Source organism: Carassius gibelio, chromosome A12 (genome assembly GCF_023724105.1).
Source record: "Carassius gibelio isolate Cgi1373 ecotype wild population from Czech Republic chromosome A12, carGib1.2-hapl.c, whole genome shotgun sequence".
Lineage (NCBI taxonomy): Eukaryota > Metazoa > Chordata > Actinopteri > Cypriniformes > Cyprinidae > Carassius > Carassius gibelio.
In genome coordinates this window covers 9,162,046-9,183,746 of record NC_068382.1, presented here as the reverse complement: position 1 = coordinate 9,183,746, position 21,701 = coordinate 9,162,046, and the positions used below count along the sequence as shown (strand labels likewise).

Below are 21,701 nucleotides of genomic sequence, written 5' to 3'. Positions count from 1 at the left end.
CATAACCTGTCAATAAAACTTTTTGCAAATTGTGATTTGGCTTTGCCTATGACTAATGTTTCAGTGCTAAACTGCGGATCATTTATCATTGCTTTGGTACAAAATGCATCCAATGATGAAGTTTTTCAAGATGCATTAATCATTTTCTTAACTCAGACAAAAGCTAACGCTGAAAAAACTAAAATGCATCTACTGCCCAGTTTGTACTTGTTTACCTACTGTTACTTTTTTTTATGGCTTGAATGTAACTTTATGAACGCTACATAAAACAACAAAACTGAAAAAGAGGAATTTGCTACATTTGCTTCATATTTTAATAATAAGCTGCTTCAATGTGAGAAGAAAAGACAAACAAAAGATTTAACTCAAACCGGATTTTATGTTTTAAAAAGATACAAATTGTTCCCTTTGCGTCTCAGTTTCCCAGTTCTGTGTTACTACTGCTTTATATCGCACTAGTTTATTTGTACAGAATGTGCTGCACTGGCCTTAACGTGAACCTTTTAAAGTTATAAACAGATTTTAGCTGGTTCAAAATCATCTTATTACTCTGAAATTATCACCGAAATGGCAAAAGACTGAGATCACACTGAAAATATGGTCACTTTAGACTTACTGCATTATTTAACATGATCTGACAATAAAATACTTTCACAGTATTTATCATTTCAACATTTACAAATATATTTTTAAAATCAAAAGTTGTATCAGTTAACATTAATGCATGTTCAAATAACTATTGTGGTAACCAAAAGTAATTAATAAAAGCATTAAAAAACAGTGCTCAGATATTAACTAAAGTTAACAAATAAGACATCACTGTAAAGTATTACCTAATAAGATTTTTATTTTATTTTATTGCATTTTAATTTTTAAAATCCTGTAGTTTTAGATTATTTTTTTTTAATCAACGATAGGAAATAAATGTACAAACATGGATTCTGTAATAATTCTAGGACAAATATATATTTTTTTTTATTATATTTTTTTATATAATAATATATTTGAATATATATTTTTTTAAATATATATATATTTTTTTCACTTGAACGAGCAAGTGAAAGCAAAAAGGGAACGTATCGAATATCAGACATCCTAAAATCCATGTTAATGTTTCTGCTTTTAATCTATAATGTGAACATTTTAGAATATAAAAGAATATAAAATACTTAATTATATTTCCCCAGAGTGCTCTCAGACTTCTGAAACCCACCATAAACAGTTAAACTGCAGACGCATTTCATGTGTAAAACCTGTTGAGTAGCAAACATCTCCAAAAGCTAAACTAACTACATTTGAACAAAATGCATGGACCACTTTGTAAATTCAAAGTTTTTATAGAGAACACAGGTTCCCATGAATGTCCGAGTTTAAAAAAAACAACATAAATATTCCACAGATGTCACCACAATCCATTCACATGAAGCCTTTGGCATTGAGTAGAGTACCATCAACACATTTCAGCAGACAAGCATCAAAAAACTCTGATTTGTAAAGGACAGGAGTGATGCAGAGACCCCTTCAGTCTTTAGAGTTCATGATATGGATTTCTGAACATGTCTGTGAGGTCATATGGCCATGGTGTGGATCCTGTGTGAAGGACCGTCCCACGTCAGGCCGTCCCCGTGAGGAAGATGACCGGAGGGCAGCAGGACTCTCGTCAGCCAGTCACTGGGGAACAAGAACAACTTTTACTAGTACAGACAACTGGAAAATAAAATAAAAAACAGCCAGATGACATAAGATGCGACACTGGAGCACAAAAGCAGTCTCAAGTCTCTGGGGTGTATTTGTAGCAATAGGCCATTTTTGATTAATAATATGCATTGCTAAAAAAATATTTAGATTTTTTTTTGCACCCTCAGATTCCTGATTTTTAAGTATCCAAATATTGTCCGATCCTAATAAACCATACATCAATGAAAAGCTATTTATTCAGCTTTCAGATGACGTCTAAATCTCAGTTTTTTGGTTTTGTGGTGAGAGATATGAGATGAGAAATATTTATACATTCAACTTTCACCTACATCTTGGGGGACAATAATAAAACGTTAAACATCTCACCTCTGCTTTTCAACACCAAGAAATATTTTCCAGTTGTTCATTTTTCCATGGTGGTACGGATTACGAAAAACCTGTTGAACAGACAGTTGTTCACGCAACGTTTTCTTCAGAAATGAGAATAAAACCTGTCCAACTTAATCTCTTAATCTTAATCTATCCAGTTTAATCTCTGAAAGTTGGGTTGACTTCATGAGCACTCGGCTCTAATCACCTTGCCCTTCAGTCGCAGTCGTTTCCTCTCTTTCCGGTTGATGTGTCTCTCCACGCTGGTCTCTCCTCTGGTGATCAGCACGGCGTGCCACAGCGTCAGGGCTCCTAACGCCACAGCCACTGAACTGAAAACACGGCAGAAACCTCAAGCACAGGATGAGAAACACACGTCATGCTGTGAAGTGAGAAGTCTTACCTCGTCAGCACCCACAGATAAACCAGGCTCTTATGAACCATCCTCTCCTGATGGGTGAAGGCAGGTGGAGGAGGTGTTTGATAGGAGCTCTTCAACAGAGGAAAAGATCATTAGAGCTAAAACCAACTTTCACAACTCGCTACAGATCTCACTAATATTGGGAACTAGTGATTCTTCATCTACTGTGTGCGGAGCGGCTAGTATCTGATGTGGACATACAGCTGTGATGCATGGAATATCTGCAATTTAAATCGGCTAAATCAGACTTTTATTAGTGAGACTTGTTGGTGATTTCAATGTCACATAATGTAGGTCTTGAGAAAGAGTCCACAATGCAGACTTCTCTTGAAAGAGCATGAAATAAACTGAAAACAGGCCGAACTTGTATTAACCCGGAACATTCCCTACATTAACTAAAGTTATTTCCCTCTAGGAGTTTTGGCTCTGTGTAAGTTTGCTTCTACCTGCGGTGAGAATGAGATATAGATAAGCCCCGCCCCCGGGACCGCCTCCCCCTGAGCGTGACCGTCCCAATACCTGCCTGACTGCAAAAACAACACAAACGCAAGCCCACCATCCAACAATGTTTTTTTTTTTTTTTTTTTGAAAGAAATGTTTTCTTTTATTCATCAAGAATGCATTAAATTGATCAAAAATAAGAGCAGATTTTTTACAAATGGTTTCCACAAGAATATTCGATAACAAATCTGTAAACAAAACTGATAATAACCAGAGCAGAAAATCAGAGATTTAGAATGATTTCTGAAGATCATGTGACACTGGAGACTGGAGGAATGATGATGGGAATTCAGCGGCACATCACAGAAATAAATTATAGTTTAACAGATAAACATATAGACAACAGTTATTTTAAATTGAAAAAATATTTCTAAATTTTACTGTATTTTTGATCAAATAAACGCAGCCTCGGTGAGCTGTAGAGACTTAAAAACTAGTGCATGTAAATCACCAGAGAACCCAATCTGAAGGCATTCAGAGCGTGATGAGGACTGACCTCGATGGCATTGTAAGCATCCAGGAACATGTCTTTGGCACTGATGCTGCAGTAGATGCAGGCCATGGTCATGAACAGACAGAAACTGAAGAAGTAACGGTGGTTGAAATGACCCACGCAGTTATTTAACCAGGCTGGACGAGAGCTCAGTTAAGACAACAGAACACACTCACAGAATCATGACTTTTTGTAATGCATCATAAAGTTTTGTTTACGCTCTGCTTCACAAGGATACGACAGTGGTGGTCCATTTTCAAAATACATCTGTGAAGGAAAAAGAACACACCACTAATGCATTATTTTATTTCAAACATTATTGTATATATATAATTAATTGATTAAACGGAGCTTTTCTTTTTTATTCATCTGATGAAAAATGTAAACTGTATGAATTATTTTTTAAATAATCGTTTAAGTCATTCTACACTATATTTATTTTTCCACATCTTGCCCGGTGTTGTCCTCTGAACAGCATGCATCTGATCTTTGCGTTGGGGTGTTTAGGAGACTCACGCACCGGTTGCAGATGCTGCAGTGATGGGTTCTAGCTGGTTTGGGAACGATGCACTTCTTACAGATAGTAACAGTTGGGATTTCACTCTTTTCCTAAAACAAAACACATACAGTAACAAACACTTATTAATAATGCTAAATATAAAAAAGAGGAGTTTCCTTTTGATTTATATACATTTGCAAAGGTTTCAGAAAATAGCTAAAAATAATGATTTTTCAATTGATTAATTTTTTTCAAAGTCTTTTTTTAGGAGATATTAGCCATGAAGCAAACCAACCAGCTAGCTATGGGGAGAATCACAACCTTTTCACAACCACAAACTTTTTTTTTTTTTTTTATTGAATAAAATGTAAATCAGTATTGTGATGTAGTAAAAAATAAATAAAAAAATAAATAAAAATAAGTTGAAATAGTGCTGGCTGATAACTTTGACAAAAGCATAATTATTGATTAACAACCTTGGAGCTAAGTGTAAGTGTTTCTTTAAAGTTTTTTTTTCTAGTTATCCTTAAAAATCTGTTCCTCAATGGAGAAAATAAATGTGATTTTCAATTCTGAAATCCAACTGTTGTACTATATTAATTAGTTAAAATATGATACTAAATATAAATTAAATTACATAATAAAAAATAAAATAAATTCAAAAATAAATAATTTAAAAACACTCACTCATATATATAAAAAAGATAAAACTAAATAAATAATTAAAACAAATAAACAATAAATTAAAAAAATTCTAAAAAATAAAAATTCAATAAATTCTATAAATTCAATTCTGAAATCCAACTGTTGTACTATATTGATTAGTTAAAATATGATACTAAATATAAATTAAATTAAATAATAAAAAAAAATAAAAAATAAAAATTTTAAAACACTCACTCATATAAAAAATAATAAAAATAATATATATATATATATATATATATATATATATATATATATATATATATATATATATATATATATATATATATAACTAAATAAATAATTAAAACAAATAAACCATAAACAAAAAAAATGAAAAAAATTAATACACACAAAATATATTTCTAAATAAATAAAAAAAATTGAAATAAATAAACACACACACACACACACACAAAATATATTCCAGAGTAAGTAAATAAATACAATATTGTTTTAATATCTTCTGAGTGTGAGACAGACCTGCGGTGGGGACCCTGGACATGTGGTCGTGGCTTTATAGTAATGATAGACCAGCATGAGCAGGTTCCAGTGTCCGTAACAGAGGTGCCAGAGGATCCAGTGAACGGGGTACGTGCTGAAGATGATGGGCAGCACACACAGATACACGATGATGACCACAGAGCTGGTCAAGAGGATGACCAGAGACACAAACACCTGCACCAGGAAACAGAGAAACATCTAGCGTTTACCATGGATGTGACTCAAACACTTTGAGATAGATGAACTGTTTGGGGTTCCACCCACCACTCCGAACCAGCGGGTCATGTTGTCCACCAGCCAGTAGATGGGCTCAAAGACACAGTCCAGCACCGTGTCCGAGTTGGTCAGGACGTTGTAGTGCAGGGACTTCAGAAGCAGCGTCCCATAGTTCCACAGGTCTCGTATCCGGCTCGGCCTCTTCCTGCGTCCTCGTCGAGGACAGAGTCTGAACCAGCGCAGGAAGAGACGCATGACTCTGGAGAGGAACCAGCTCCAGCTGCGCATCCCACCGCCTTCAACACACCAGCACAGGAGCTCAGAGTGATAGTGACACACACACACACACACACACACACAGGAGCTCAGAGCGACACACACACACACACACCAGGGTTTCCGTTGTCCGGTAATTGCCGGACATTGGCCGAAAAAAAAATGAAATGTCCGACAAAATTAAATCTCTCCGGTCAAATTGTCCGAATAAAATTGCCTAATAATCCCGCCCCCTAACACAATCTGAATTTGAGAATAAGCCTAAAATGTATAAAGCAAAAATACACCGAACTTTGGCTATGTTATGAAGGAACAGGCTCGTTTGAAAGTTATTAAATATTATTACATGGCTTGGTTGAATTCCAATGTGGAATGCGGTCTGTTGTTTCTTGATATCAGACCGCTGCGAAGCACTAGCGGCGCCAGGATTTTGATTGTAGGATAAGAAAGCTTGAAATGTCTTTTTAACAATTTAAAACGATTTTTTTTTTACCTATGCTAATTACACATTAAATTCAAGTAGGCTAATGAGTCGCTGTCCTCAGTGCCCAGAAAAGCGCTGAAACGGAGATGAAAGGGGAACCCGTTTTTATTTATTTATTTGGCTTATTTTAACTGGCCCATCCAGTTTTCTGGAGGCCCACCTACAATCAAAATCCTGGCGCCGCTAGTGCTTCGCAGATATTAAATATTTTTTATTTTTCCGTAAAAAAGCTGTCAATCAAAATGTACTTGTCGGGCTCGGGCCGAAACCTGTCGGGCTCGGGTCCTGTCGGGCCTAACTTTTAAGGCCCGATTACAGCTCTAAGTGGCCGCGAGGGCGCCTGCATGATTAGGCCTGTCGTCTGCTATATTTGCTTCTTATGTATTAAATCCAGGCAATTGGTTGATAAAAAAAATTATTAAAATTAAGATACAATTTATACAAAACGAAATTCACTTCAAAAAAGTATTTCTACTAAACAAAACTTAATTAAGTGGTCAAAATCATGTCTGACCCGCTCCATGTCTCTCGATATTGCGCATCTTATCTTACTCGTGCGGTTCACTTTTCATAATCAACATAAATTAAAAAATAACATTATAATATTTTAACAAATATTAAACTAAATAAGCTTATTTAATGGCTACAACATGTATAGTAGACCTAGAATCTCTATTTGTACAAATTGCTGCACATTCATTTCATTCTGAATTTTGCACACATAAGTTGAAAGGCATTTGTTTGTGCATGCATGTAAAACATATCTGCAACTTTTGTCAAGTTCACTGATAATTATGCGTGCATTTATGAATTATTATCTTAATCTATAATGAAACAAGGACGAAACATATGCTTTGTTTGTTTAGAATGGAATGGATCGCAAATAGATCCGAATGAAGAAATGAACCATAGTAGAAAATGTTTTTTTTTTCCGTCTATTTGAAAGTTAGGCTAATAAACATGTTGCATTCGGCGGCCTGATTATGTCATTTTTTACGTTAAATAGCCTGCCTCCAGTTTTCCTCACCTTGACTAATTAAGAGGCGATACTTGACCGGCATATCATCAAAATGTCCGGAAAAGGAAACCTCTGCCGGTCACTTTGACCGGCACCATTTTTTTCTAGCGGAAACTCTGACACACACACACACACACCAGCACAGGAGCTCAGAGTGACACACACACACACACACACACACACACACACACACACACACACACACAGGAGCTCAGAGCGACACACACACACACACATCAACGCTGCCAGCAATCTGCATCGAGCACACAATACTATCTTCTATCTTCTCCAGCACTATCTTCTTCATCTTCTATTTGAGTTGTATTATTATTACAGTGTATGAGAATAAAGTGCCTCCCTAAATGAAGGGGGAAACAACCAAGGCATTCCGGGATATTCCAGAAAAATTTAATACATAAAGAAGTAAATTAACTAGTTAATAAATATAAAAAAATATATAAATTATTATTATTTATTTTTTTATAAAAGTATATTCCAATATATCCCATAAAAAAATAATTAATTAATTCAATTAAAAATTAAGTAGAGGCGCACACACACACACATGGAAGATATTCCAAGGAAAAATAATAAAATTAAATCAAATTTAAAATGTTAAAAATGTTAAAACTTAAACACACATACAGAAGTCATTACAAGATGTTTTAGGAAACTAAATAAATTTGTAAATAAATAAATAAATCAAAACACACACACACACACATATACATAGAAGACATTTCAAGCTATTCTAGAAAACAAAATAAATAAATAAAATAAAAATAAATTATTTAAAAAAAAAAAAGTTAAATAAACACACACACACAAAACAGTAAGTATATATATTTAGAATCTCTTCAGAAGATCTTACTAAATCTTTCAGGCGCACAGATTGTAATAAAAGTCCTTACCCAGCTGTTTTGATTCTCTTAGCAAATAAATATTTTCAAAAGAGACCGAACAAAAAGTGTTCTTAACTAATCTGTACCAAGACAGAAACTGCCCTGAAGCACATTTCTAAGACACTTACTCCAGCAGTGAACACACACACACACACACACACCTGCTCTGACATACACAAGCATTAGTTTGATTAGATAAAACATAGCGAGCTCAAAATACATCGTCAAGGGGTGGATAACTATTGCACAGGATTATCAACTGATGTCGGAGACAGAAAAAACCCTCTAAATATTTGATCAAGTCCTTGGCACTTCACCTTGTGTGACAACAACCAACTCAAGAAAAGCTTGTGTAACCCGGCACTGGACGCACTTCCTCAGCAGCATCTGATCCGGCCAGAGACTGATGAAAGTGAGGATCAGTTACCTGTTATTTTTAATCTACATCTCCCTGCGGGGTTCAGATGAGACGGGACATCTGGGCATCCGTACACACTTCGTTTTTCCAAATGATGCAGGTGGAAGCTGAGCTCGTGGCAAAAACAACTGCGTGACGTGATGATGTCATCTCGAGGTCACAAGGTTGCCATGTTGTTAAAATAAAAGAAAAACTCAGTGATGCATCATGCACAACTACTTATGTTAAGCTCTATCAGAAAAGAAGGTTTTTAACTATTATTGCTTGAAATTTTGAAAAAAATTGCTGTTTAACTACCGTTAAAAAAGTGTTTTAAAACAGTTGTTTTTCACTGAAGTAAAAATATTACTAAAATAAAATTGTTTTAAAAAAAGGTATAGACAAAAAAGAACGGCAGCTAAACTAAGGTAAATTTGAATAAGAAAATAGCTCTAAATTACTAAAACTGAAATAAAAAACACTAAATAAAAATGAAATGTAAAAAAGGACTACAATTTTATTTTTTAAATAACCAAAACCATAAATAATAAATATTTACACTGTTTCAATATGTTTGTATCACAAAGTTAAGGAAAGATGATGCTTGAATGGTCAGTATGTAGATTTTAATGTTTTGATTTTAAAAAAAGAGAGTAATTTTTCTATGAAATAAGAAAATAAATAAATTATAATAATTAATAAACAGACGTATTTTCAATATTTGATCGAATGCATCCATAATTTGTTTTTTGTTTTTATAAAATATAATAATAATAAATACATTAATAAATAAACACAGATAGATGAATAGCAAATTAATTTAAGCATGAAATATTAATGCACGGGCATGCTCCTATTCACACGAGCTAATTAACATAGACATTACAGTCTCGCTTTCTTCTGACGGAAAGAGATGCAATGAATCTGGATGGTGACTGATGACTGCATTTCAACATAAATTGTGTAAATGAAGACAAGCACTCCAAAACACTTCAGGACTCATGGAAACAACACACAGAGTATAAGACGATATGACCATGCAGCTCTGCCATCTGTCTGCAGTGAAACACACACGTGACCTGGTTATGATTGACAGCTCATGATCTCAGGTGTCCACGAACACTTTCAATTTTCATCACAAGAGAGACTTTCCATTGCAACACCAGAACAAAGACAAGTCAGGTCAGACGGTGAACGAATGAATGGCCGTCTGAACGCGTGTTAAAGTCACGAGGGCTGCTGTCAGTCACAGACGCACAGGAAGATAAAAGAGATACGCACCGAGAGCTTATTCGACCAGCTCGCTCATGAACCGGTTCAGGTCATGTTCGCAGGGCGATGGAACACATTGAGGATCACACATTCAATACAGCAAACATCTCCTCGATCAGCTAACAAATCCTGCGGCTGGAGCCAGAACCAGCGGAACATCCGGTGTTTACAGCGGTTTTCAAAATAAAAGTCGTGAATTTACGTTACGTGAATTTACATGAAAAGTTTTACCATTTATACTTGTGTTTTGGGGTTTTAATGTATATATTAAGATCAGAGCTACAGGAGGTCATATATGAGTCCCACTGAAAAAACTTTTTTCCCCTCGATTTACTATTTCGTTAACTCGATGTATAAATAGTTTGCATGATTTAGCAAATCGAGGGAACGCAATAGTAAATCGAAGTAACGCAACAGTAATCGTGTGCACGTTTTAGTACATTGAGGGAACGAATTATTAAATCGTGTTCACAATTTATTTATTTATTCTTGCATGTTATGTGCGGGGCTCCGTACTTCTCACATAATATTTAGAGAAAAAATACTTTTACTGCATATACATAATAATATTATGCATTTACATAATTAATAATTTAATAATGAGACACTAGGAAAATAATAAGCAAAAATAAAAAGATTTTATAATAATAAGTGAATTTGTAAATAACATTTGTAAGTACAACGATTTATTCATTAAAAACTGAGCCCCCCACAATATGAGGTTATCATAGTAAAAAATAAAATAATATAAAATAGTTTGTATAAAATGTTTTACTGCATTTTATGCAATTAGGTGCATTTGATAAGGTTTCATTGTTAACATTATTAACTAACAAGAACAAATTGTATTTTTAATACAATTTTTAATCATATTTTTTATTTCACAAAATAAAATAAAATAATTAAATAAATAATAAAAAAATAAAAATAAAACAAAAATAAATGAAATAAAATAAATGAACGAACGAACGAACGAACGAATGAATGAATGAATGAATGAATAAATAAATAAATAAATAAAGCTGTCTTAAAGGGTAACACACATAAAATATCTAGATTTTAAAGATCAAGTGATTTTTAAAGGAAATTCTGAGTGTGGTACCCAGGTTTAGTCGTGCTTCGTGCTCTTTAATGTTGCCAAGGGTTACCGTTTCCACGCGAGAACGAGGCCCATTGACGTCACTGGCAGGCTTTGATTGGTGTTTCGCGGTTTCCGGTGGGCAGACGTTCAAGCGCCTCTGAGAAGAATAAAGAGTTTCTGTTGCCGACGCTGATAACGGAATAACGGAATCACGCAGAAACCGAGTCGCGTTTCAAAGGCTCGGTAAGGAATAACGTGTCGTGTTTAGTCGCGCAGCACCTGTGATGATCGGTTAATGCTGACTGAGATGTCATCTGTTTATAATTCAGATAAAGATGGCGACGGCTTAGCGGCCTTCTGTTTGACACTAACGGCTTTCAATGTTCAGATATCTACGGTTATAACTACTATCTAACCTTTTATATGTGATGTGTTTTAATGTAGAGGTTTCGAGTACGTTTTAGATAACGTCATTGTTTGCTCTGTGTTCTATTTAGACAGTCTTAACTGCGTTTTGATGGATTAAACTAATATTTCATACGCATTATATTATTATTTTTATTATTGTTATAATTTTGTTCCTTTGGTTTTGTAAAATAGATCTAAATGTATGATCGTGCTCTTAACCTTCACTTTATGCATATGCTAGTATGGTGATTGATGTTGTTGAAGTGTAAAAACAGATTTTATGTCAACATAATAATCAGCCTGCAGCATGAAGCATGACGTTTTTCTGTAAATAATCATAATTAACGTGTATTGTGGTTCATGTGGTGGATCAAACCGTCCAGGTTTAATCTCCAGATTATTACTGACATCAATCTCATCTCTGAAATAATCCTGTTCCTGTCCTCTTGAGGGAATCCAGCTCAGAACATTCAGTCTGTGTTTTCAGTGTATTTATGGTCATGTGCAGACATTGATGATATTTTGATGAATTTTAATTTGTTTTTGGACAGTGTTTCTGCATTAATTCTGCACAGGATTGAAGGGAATCACAGCAATAGTCTCTTTTTCCATGATAACAAAGTACGTCACATCGTCATTTAAAAAAATCCAGAATAACATGATCACTGTTCGAGATGGCTCTTTAGCACTTTCTGCATAATATAAGTTTATTACAATAAGGATTCATTTGTTAACATTAGTTCATGTTTGATTAACTAACACGAGCAATATATTTTTACAGCATTTATTAAGTAAATTGTATTCTTTTTTAATATAATTTATAATAATACTTAATAATTTTTTATTAATCTTAAATATTTTTTTATACTCATTGCTGTATAATTTATTAATGCTGTATTTAACCATTTGTATTAATGTTGTTTAATAAAAAAAATAAAGTTCACATTGCATTTACTAATGTTTTTGATAATGTATTAGTAAATGTTGAACTAAACACTAATATTAATAAATGCTGTCAAAATTATTTTTCATGCTAACAAATCTTAAAGTGTTACCATTTAATTATATCTGCCAAGTTACTTTTTATATTAAATATTTCATAAAAAAACTACATTTAGATAATTAGTGTTTTCATTTATTTATTGCATAATTTTAGGATTTATTTATTTTTATACGTTTTCAAACACTTACTCTCTAGTATTACTCTAGTATTAAACCTCTCAAAAAGAAAGATCGGCTCTGTTTTATTAGACCAGTGTCTTGAGTTGTTTGTATTTCACTGGTTGTGATTATAAGGCATTGTTTGGTGTCTGTGCACCGCTGCAGGTCAAAGGTCAGATCCAGCATGGCGTCAGGCAACGTGTGCAGCGAGGAGGAGAAGAGTCTGAGGGAATGTGAGCTATATGTGCAGAAACACAACGTCCAGCAGCTGCTGAAGGACTGCATCGTGCAGCTGTGCACCTCGCGGCCCGACAGACCCATGGCCTTCCTCAGAGAACACTTCGAAAGGCTGGAAAAGGTTTGCACAGAATTCTGGCATGAAAATAAAATCAACAGATTAAGGAAACGTTGCTGACTTAACTTTGCATAAAGTACGTTTTCAATAACTGGAGATGAGTTTATTAAACAACATTTGGTCCATGCACAGCCACAGTTATCTTTGTTTTTATATATGTGTGTGTATATATATATATATATATATATATATATATAGATATAGATATATTTATATTGAAGCATCTTCATGTGCAGGAGGAAGCTAAGCAGCTGTTAAACCAGCAGAAGGCCAGCTCTCGCTCAGACTCTCGTGAAGATGAGGTGTCTCCTCCCATGAACCCGGTGGTAAAGGGCCGCAGACGGAGAGGAGCCATCAGCGCCGAGGTCTACACCGAGGAGGACGCCGCCTCCTACGTCAGGAAGGTCTGTATTTCTCCGAATGACGTCTCATGTGTCGGACTACATTGGTCAATCAGTTGTGTTCTCTGTCTTCTCTGTGAAGGTCATTCCTAAAGACTACAAAACCATGGCTGCTCTCGCCAAAGCCATCGAAAAGAATGTGCTCTTCTCTCATCTGGACGACAATGAAAGAAGGTGACTGACATCGTGTTTTAGTTCATCACATTATTTAGTTTTTTAAGGCAGGACACTACAGGAAAAACTTTTTCTTTTTTGTCCATGCACTGGTCAGTTTTTTACGACGGCGTTTTTGTACCTCGTTGAAAAAAAAAATCTAAGATCACGAGATTAAAGTCATAATATTTTGAGAATAAAGTTAAAACACATCCAGAATAAAGTCGTATTGTCAACATTACGACTTTACTCTCATAATATTTAGACTTTATTCTCATAATATTACGACTTTATTCTCATAATATTTTGACTTTATTCTCGTAGTATTTAGTGTTGGGCGATATGGTCATTTTTCAAATCGTCATATCATCAGCCCGTGAGATCGACGATACACAATATTATCGTGCATGTGTGGAGCAAGAGAGAGATTCTATGTTCTTGTCATAGCAGAACTATTTGGTGTTTTCAACCGCGCAAGTGCGCTCGAGAGAGAGCCTATGGAATCACCAATAATCCAAAAATATATACTTTAAAACATACTGAATGATTTAACTAAGATTAAATATAAAAATACTGTAAAACTGCTGCATCTGCGCATGGACTTAATCAGTCTAAATGTTTAACACTAGCAGTTTAACACTATTATTGTACATAAATGAACACGTTAAATATAAAGTATTCAAAACAGGTAAGATATATTTGGAGTAAAGTTGAATTGAACTGCTGCATCAGTCATACATCGCTCCGGACCGCGCGCCTCATGACGAGACCGACGCACCGCCACAGAAACAAGAATGAGATGCATTCCAACATAACTGTGGCATTAAACTCAGTTAGTTATTAGGGGTTGTTTAAAATAGTGCACATATATAGACCTTTCAGATTACTTGTTAAAGTGAAATACCTTATATCAGCAGACGATGTACGTCTGTTTGTGGATGGGGACTTTGTAACCGCCAAAACTATGTATTTTGCATGCATCACATTATAGTGCGGAGTGCATGAAAATAACGTTCTCACGTAGTCCTTCTGCGTCATCACCACATAGTGTGCGTCATAAGTTAAGTGATCAGTCTTCAAGAGAAGGACTACATGAGAACCACTATGGATGATAAGTTCGCTCTGACGCCTTGTTATTATTTTGTCTTTACTTTATTTGTAATGCTAAGAAAGAGTAAATCTCTTATCAATGGGAAGAGCGCGCTGCCGTGTACCAGCCATTAAATGTGTGGGACACCAGCTCCTCGTTTTCTAACTCATTAATTTCATGGATCAATTTCAGCGACTACAGGCTCTAATCCTCCTGTGCTACCCCACACGCGGCGTCTGTGTGTGTGAAATGCGGTACTGAGGTGAAATAGCTGGGCAGTTTGATAGCCAAATTATAATAAGCCTAATAAAAATAATATTATTATTATAATCTAATACATTAATACCCATTAATACTACTAGCACAACCCTAGTAGTATTACAACTTTATTCTTGAAACATTTCAACTTTATTCTCGTAATATTTCAACTTTATTCTCATTATATTTCGACTTTACTCTTGAAACATTTTGACGTAATTCTCGTTATATTTAGACATAATTCTCGCAGTATTGCAACTTTATTCTCGAAACATTTCGACCTTACTCTCATAATATTTCGACTTTACTCTCATAATATTTCGACTTAATTCTCGTAGTATTACGACTTTATTCTCGTAATATTTCAACTTTATTCTCAACATTTCAACTTTATTTTTGTAATATTTCGACTTTATTCTCTTAGTATTTTGACTTTATCCTCGTAGTATTTCGGCTTCATTCTCGCAGTATTACTACTTTATTCTTTTAATATTTCGACTGTATTCTCGTAGTATTTCGACTTTATCCTCGTAGTATTTCGACTTAATTCTCTTAGTATTTCGGCTTCATTCTCACATTATTATGACTTTATTCTCGTAGTATTTCAACTTTATTCTCGTAATATTTCGACTGTATCATCGTAGTATTTCGGCTTCATTCTCGCAGTATTACTACTTTATTCTTTTAATATTTAGACTGTATTCTCGTAGTATTTCGACTTTATTCTCATAGTGTTTCGACTTTATTCTTTTAATATTTTGACTTTATTCTCAACATTTCGACTTTATTCTCAACATCTCGACTTTATTTCTCAACATCTTGACTTTATTCTCGTAATATTTCGACTTTATCCTAATAGTATTTCGACTTTATTCTCGTAGTGTTTCAACTTTATTCTCGTAATATTTCGACTTTATCCTCGTAATATTTCGACTTCATTTTCGCAGTATTACTACTTTATTCTCGTAGTGTTTCGACTTTATTCTCGTAATATTTCGACTTTATCCTCGTAATATTTCGACTTCATTTTCGCAGTATTACTACTTTATTCTCGTAGTGTTTCGACTTTATTCTCGTAATGTTTCGACTTGATTCTCGCAGTATTACTACTTTATTTTTTTATATTTAGACTTTATTCTTGTAATATTTCAACTGTATCCTCATAGTATTTTAACTGTATCCTCGTAGTATTTTGACTTTATCCTGTAGTATTTCGACTGTATTCTCGTAGTATTTCGACATTATCCTCGTAATATTTCGACTTTATCCTCGTAATATTTAGACTTTATCACCTGCGTAATTTAGTTTTTTTTAAACTGGATTTGAGTTTTGTTCTGGATATTTATGCAAATTATCCTATTTTTAATTAGACAATGCTTCATTTGCATACTTAAACATAACATTCCAGAAGACGTGTAAATACAAATTTTTTTTAACTCCTAATGAAATCAATGAACTGGGGAAGTGTGGGATGTAAAAGATTTCTGTTTTCCCTACAGTGACATATTTGATGCCATGTTTCCAGTCACCTACATCGCAGGAGAGACTGTCATCCAGCAAGGTAGAGCTTACAAAACACTGATGAGCAATCACACTGACCTGATTTAATCATTGGTTCACCTTCTCGTCTCGTGTCACACTTGCTGCCCAGGTGACGAGGGGGATAACTTCTATGTCATCGATCAGGGTGAAATGGATGTGAGTTATCCTCAACACATCTTCACATAGAAACATTGTTCTGGATGAAGCAGACAGCAGGTCATGAGTGTGTTTCCTCACAGGTGTATGTGAACAGTGAGTGGGCCACCAGCATCGGCGAGGGCGGCAGCTTCGGAGAGCTGGCTCTAATCTACGGCACCCCGAGAGCCGCCACCGTCAGAGCCAAGACCAACGCCAAGCTCTGGGGCATCGACAGAGACAGCTACAGGAGAATACTGATGGTACAGCTGCCCTGCACTCACTCACACACACACTACATACAATACACGCAATACTCCAAAACATCCATCTGTCCTGTGTTTGATCATAGGGAAGCACACTGAGGAAGAGGAAGATGTACGAGGAGTTCTTGAGCAAAGTCTCTATTTTAGGTAAGTCTGTCTCTATTAGACAATAGACCAGACCAGATGATGCATGATATTGGAGTCACAAGAAGATGATACTTTAACACTATTTTTAAGGATCTTTTTCATTTTTTAAAGTCACAAAATGCATTTTGAACGGATCATCTTGAAATAAACGTCTCTTCAGTTCTACTTTCTGTGTATGAATCATCATATACAGTTAAAGCACTGTAAAAGTTTTTTCCCCAGACATCTCTCTCGTATGATTTCACACGAGTCTCTTCAGATCTTATGACTTCTTTTTTTTTTTTTCTGCTTCTAACTTATTTTAACTCTTTCCCCGTCAGCGTTTCTGAAAAAAAGTGTCTTTTGAAAAGTCTGATCATTTTCACTAAAATTTCATGTCTTCCTGAATATTTTGTTGTATGAGGGTCAAAGATGAAAAAGGGTTTAAGCATAAAAGCAATACTGTTTAAATTGTTTTTCCAAAAAAAATAAAAATCATACATTTTCCCCTAATTTACAGAAGACACCCACTAAGATGTCATTCAGTGTGACAATCCTATCAGGCATATTTACAACAAAAATTAATTTGACATATTAAAAACGAATTTATTTCATCCCAAACACTATCCTAGGTTTCGCACATTTCTCAGTAAGTTTTTTTTTTGTACTCATTTACAACCTAGTAAAATTACTTATGCTCACTTATTCTTTTATATATTTTACTATGTACAGCTCAGAATAAGCATGTTGTCCGAATTTTTACATGACTGTAAGTGTTACACCGAATGACAATGGAACATTATTTCAACCATATTTTGACATTTTATTCTTCAAAAAATTGAAACCTTAAATGTAGACACTTGACTTGCATTTAATGTGCTTTCTATGGACTAGTTTCTTCCAAAAGCCTTTACTTTTAAACCAAAATATCTATTCTAGCTTCAAGTATTCTTTTTTTTTTTATTTCAACACTTGAATGTAGATGAGTTTCATAAAAAAAGAAAAACATTGAATTGTATCGTGAGTTGAGTGAATTGTTCCTTCATTAGCTACAAATTATATCTATCTATCTATATATAGAGAGAGAGAGAGAGAGCTCTGTGTGTGTAGTTCCTGAATGCTGAGTGTCTGTGCTCGCTGCAGAGTCTCTGGATAAGTGGGAGCGTCTGACTGTGGCTGATGCTCTGGAGCCGGTGCAGTTCGAGGACGGACAGAAGATCGTGGTTCAGGGAGAACCAGGGGACGAGTTCTTCATCATCCTGGAGGTGCAGTATCCCGTCTGCTGACACTGTGTTGGTGAAAGTGTTGTGTCTTCTCAAGTCCTGCCGTCTGTTTCCTCAGGGATGTGCAGCCGTTCTGCAGCGCCGGTCAGAGAATGAGGAGTTTGTAGAGGTCGGCCGGTTAGGACCGTCAGACTACTTCGGTGAGTGACATTAAACATCATTCAATCCTTAAAGGAGAGCTCACCCAAAAATGAAAAAAGTGAATTTTACGGTATAAATCACCTTGCACTTTCCTTGCTCCTCTTTTCAAGAGAGTAACTAATTTAGGCTCAAAGCAACATTTTTGTATGAACTATCCATATAATGTTAAATATATCGATGCAGGAAGTCTCTGAATATGATCTGTTAGTCAAAACGTATCTCATCAGATAGGATACATTTTATTAAATGGTTATTAGTCATTCATGAAGCTATATTGAGCAAGTATAAACTATAAATGATATAGACCTATGAATTCAATATTTATGGGTTGAATGTTTCTCTTTGTTGATATTAATAACAGAATATATTAATTTAGTAGGTGTCTGAATGCGATCATTCATCTTAAATGGATACGATACAGTTTATTTATTATAACAGGATGTTTATTAGTTATTAACAAAACTATATTATGGAAGCCTGTGGAACAATAAAAATAAAAAAGGCGATTGTGACTCTTTTTCCGCTCCATAATTCTAATGGAGATCAAAGTCAGAATTACTAGATATAAACTTAGAATTCAGATTTTTTTTTTTTTTTTTTTTTTTGAGTTTTGTAATTCAGTAATTTTTTTCGCCATATAAAAATATAATAAAAATGTGGCTACTACTAAAAAAAATGTATTCATTTTTTTTTTAAATTGTTTATATTTCACAATCTGGCGGACTTTGCAATTATCCTTTTTTTTTTTTTTTTACAGTGATTGTTTATTGCATGTATAAATAAAAGTGTATTTCTTTGCTCTGGCTAGGTGAGATCGCTCTGCTGATGAACCGACCCCGTGCAGCTACCGTGGTCGCCCGCGGCCCGCTCAAATGCGTCAAGCTGGACAGGCCGCGTTTTGAGCGTGTGCTGGGACCATGTTCAGACATCCTCAAACGCAACATCCAACAGTACAACAGCTTCGTGTCGCTCTCCGTCTGAGAGCTTTACCGCTGGGTCCTCCTCACCATTTAGCTTCACGTTTCCACGCATTCCCAGACTCACTAGTGCTTCATTAAGTGCTTCCCATGCGACTGTCCCGTCAGCCCAGAGCTTTAACAGCCGCTTCCATCGTCAGACGAAAGGCCAGACAATCAAACGTACCTTCCTCCAATCAAATCACAGCCTTTACTCTGCAGTGTTTTTACCTTTAACTCCAAGCGGTAAATGAAAACGACATAAATATATTTATAGTAGAGTTATTCTAAAAGCATTAGTTTTATAAGGTGATCTGACTACATATAACAGAGTAAGACAGACGTGTAATGTTTGGCTGTACTGGTTATATTCTTTAACCTTACTGCCTCATTTCCCTACACGGAGAAAAGCAGGCAGGAACATGAACATGTATGCTGTTTTATTTCTTCTCATCATTCCAGCAAACTCTCACTCTTTGGGTTTCAGTTGCTTGTAGTAGTAACCAGTGAAGCTGTTCCTGTGCAGTATCTAAACGTTTATTATAAGAGAAACTGATTTTTAAATGGATATCTCCTCGAAACCATAGTAGTTTCTGTTCTGTTACGATGCCGGTGCCAAACGTTGGACAGAGCCTCACGTCTTGACTTGAGGTGAGCGGGACCGATATTTGATAAATGTAATTTGTGTGTTCCCGCATGTACGCCGCCACCGAATGTTTCAGTATTTACCTTTTTGTTGTCAGTATATGGCGAGAAATACCAGTTTTATTTTTCAATAAGCTTATTTTTCCACAACGGTGCACAGTGGCATATTTTTAGACGCATGTCATAATTTCAAGTGTTTTCTGTGGCTACTTTTTTTAAAGGAATAGTTCACCCAAAAATTTAAATGGTCCACTCTCACGTCATCCAAGATGTAGATGAGTTTGTTTCCTTATCAGATTTGTGGAAATGTAGCTTTACATCACTTGGATCCTCTGCAGTGAATGGGTGCCGTCGGAATGAGTCTAATTGTTTCTTACAAACAAACAGCGTTTCTCTTCTCCAGATGTTAACTGATGGACTGGAGTGGTGTGGATTACTGTGATGTTTTTATCAGCTGTTTTGATTGACGGCACCCATTCACTGCAGAGCATCCATTGATGAACAAGTGATGCAATGCTACATTTCTCAAAATCTGGTGAAGAAACAAACTCATCTACATCTTGAATGGCCTGATGATGGGTAAGTTTTTGGGAGAACTATTCCTTTGCTTGTAGCAGTTTTAATGTCGAATTAAAAGACTGAAACTATTATAAAATGAGATTTTAATGTCTTTTCCGAGGTCTCTGGTTTCTAATGGTACTGTTTGAAAACAGAGGCTCACAAAAACCAGAAAATGAAATCCTCTCAGCTTTTAACATCATGAATGACTTCAAAATATCTTTGATACATTTTTTTTTATTTATAAAAACTCCACCAGGAGCTCAAGTTAAAATGAACATCAGTGATTTGATATTTACATGTCCATATTCTGTTTTGCTGTTAAACAATCCAGAGTAATCAGTGTTTGATTCTCTTTAGAAAAGACGATTCTCATTATTGTTCCTTGTTTGAGTTTTTGAGAAGTGCGTATTAAAATGGTGCAACAGATTCTTTCAGCTTCATCTTGGCATCTTTGTCACATTTATTAAAGTCACTTCCCCTGAAATAATAAGGGCAGAAACTCACTCACACACACACACACACACACACTCCTCTTCACAGCAGTGACGCTTGTATCTGTGTGAATGAATGGACAGAATGACTGAAGAATAAACAGATGAATAGAGCTGCTCCTTCAAACCACAACATTTCTGCTGGTTCTGTGCCCTGCTGCTGATATACTGCTGACCACTGATGATGATTTATTTGTCAGTGTTACCCAGATGTGTAGTCTGATTTCCAGTGAGTTTTGCGCAGAACATAATCTTTTTGGTATACTGTAGATCGTCCAAATGGCAGTTTAAGCAATAAAAAGGTTGTTATTGAACCATCAAATGGAGTGGAAGACTTTCTTTCAAACCAAATGCTCAAATTTCTTACAAGTTGTCATAAATATTCAAGGAGGCAGCGTTCAACAAAAAATTATAATAAAATCTGACCGATTGGAATGGAATTATTACGTACTACATTATATGCAATGTGCTTTGTTGTACACATTCAGTAAGAGGTTTATGTTTTTTGTAGGATGTATTAAATTGATTAATTAACAATAAAGACATTTTTAATGTTACAAAAGATTTCTATTTAAAATAAATTCTGTTCTTTTGAACATTCCATTCATCAAAGAATCTTGAAAAAAAAAAAAAAAAAAAATTCCACAAAAAATATGAACTCCTTGCAACACTGATAATAATCAGAAATGTTAGAATTATTAAAGGATCGTGTTGCGATAACCATACTGCAGATATAGTTCTGTACAATTATAATTTGAGATATCCTTGGTTTGTATGTTGTGTGGCATTTGCCGAATCTGTTCTCACCCAACAGATGGGACTGAATTCACCTGCTTGAGTGCTACAATCAATTGTGCTTTCATTATAAGTTTTTACACAAGGCTTTTTCTGTC

At 35.0% G+C, this 21,701-nt stretch overlaps 3 protein-coding genes across 4 annotated transcripts in view; 2 read left to right on the top strand and 1 right to left on the bottom strand.

Annotated features, from left to right (window-relative positions):
* The window catches only part of mms19 (MMS19 homolog, cytosolic iron-sulfur assembly component), an 18,619-nt gene extending 18,584 nt beyond the window's left edge, over positions 1-35 (top strand). The window contains exon 31 of the mRNA XM_052611097.1: positions 1-35. This exon is cut by the window's left edge and continues 406 nt beyond it. The gene's annotated coding sequence lies outside the window, so the exon portion shown is untranslated.
* A 1,282-nt stretch (positions 36-1,317) lies between these two features.
* zdhhc16b (zinc finger DHHC-type palmitoyltransferase 16b) lies at positions 1,318-9,931 on the bottom strand. Of its 2 annotated transcripts, XM_052611101.1 has the most exons (11): positions 9,765-9,931; positions 5,455-5,702; positions 5,170-5,364; positions 4,003-4,091; positions 3,721-3,749; positions 3,486-3,619; positions 2,935-3,015; positions 2,471-2,559; positions 2,276-2,399; positions 2,065-2,135; positions 1,318-1,671 (listed from the first exon to the last, which is right to left on the bottom strand). In XM_052611101.1, the coding sequence occupies exons 2-11, from the start codon at positions 5,692-5,694 to the stop codon at positions 1,569-1,571; spliced, it is 1,155 nt and encodes a 384-aa protein (XP_052467061.1). In that variant the 5' UTR covers positions 5,695-5,702; positions 9,765-9,931; the 3' UTR covers positions 1,318-1,568. The 2 variants fall into 2 exon arrangements, with proteins under 2 accessions (XP_052467061.1, XP_052467062.1); XM_052611102.1 differs by lacking the exon at positions 2,935-3,015.
* Positions 9,932-10,924: 993 nt separating this feature from the next.
* Positions 10,925-21,130, top strand: prkar1ab (protein kinase, cAMP-dependent, regulatory, type I, alpha (tissue specific extinguisher 1) b). The gene is made up of 11 exons (XM_052611103.1): positions 10,925-11,079; positions 12,571-12,763; positions 12,997-13,164; positions 13,244-13,335; positions 16,162-16,223; positions 16,314-16,360; positions 16,444-16,602; positions 16,692-16,752; positions 17,875-17,996; positions 18,073-18,154; positions 18,964-21,130. The coding sequence occupies exons 2-11, from the start codon at positions 12,590-12,592 to the stop codon at positions 19,134-19,136; spliced, it is 1,140 nt and encodes a 379-aa protein (XP_052467063.1). The 5' UTR covers positions 10,925-11,079; positions 12,571-12,589; the 3' UTR covers positions 19,137-21,130.
* Positions 21,131-21,701: the final 571 nt, after the last annotated feature.

What these genes read in the sequence shown, in the direction of transcription:
- zdhhc16b (XM_052611101.1), bottom strand. Translation starts at nt 5,694, where the DNA reads ATGCGCAGCTGGAGCTGGTTCCTCTCCAGAGTCATGCGTCTCTTCCTG. An exon ending in GAAAATGGACCACCACTGTC is followed by an intron (nt 3,620 to 3,720) that starts GTATCCTTGTGA and finishes GCTCTCGTCCAG; the next exon opens with CCTGGTTAAATAACTGCGTG. An exon ending in GACTGCGACTGAAGGGCAAG is followed by an intron (nt 2,136 to 2,275) that starts GTGATTAGAGCC and finishes TCTGTTCAACAG; the next exon opens with GTTTTTCGTAATCCGTACCA.
- prkar1ab (XM_052611103.1), top strand. Translation starts at nt 12,590, where the DNA reads ATGGCGTCAGGCAACGTGTGCAGCGAGGAGGAGAAGAGTCTGAGGGAA. An exon ending in ACTTCGAAAGGCTGGAAAAG is followed by an intron (nt 12,764 to 12,996) that starts GTTTGCACAGAA and finishes CTTCATGTGCAG; the next exon opens with GAGGAAGCTAAGCAGCTGTT. An exon ending in AGAGACTGTCATCCAGCAAG is followed by an intron (nt 16,224 to 16,313) that starts GTAGAGCTTACA and finishes CTTGCTGCCCAG; the next exon opens with GTGACGAGGGGGATAACTTC.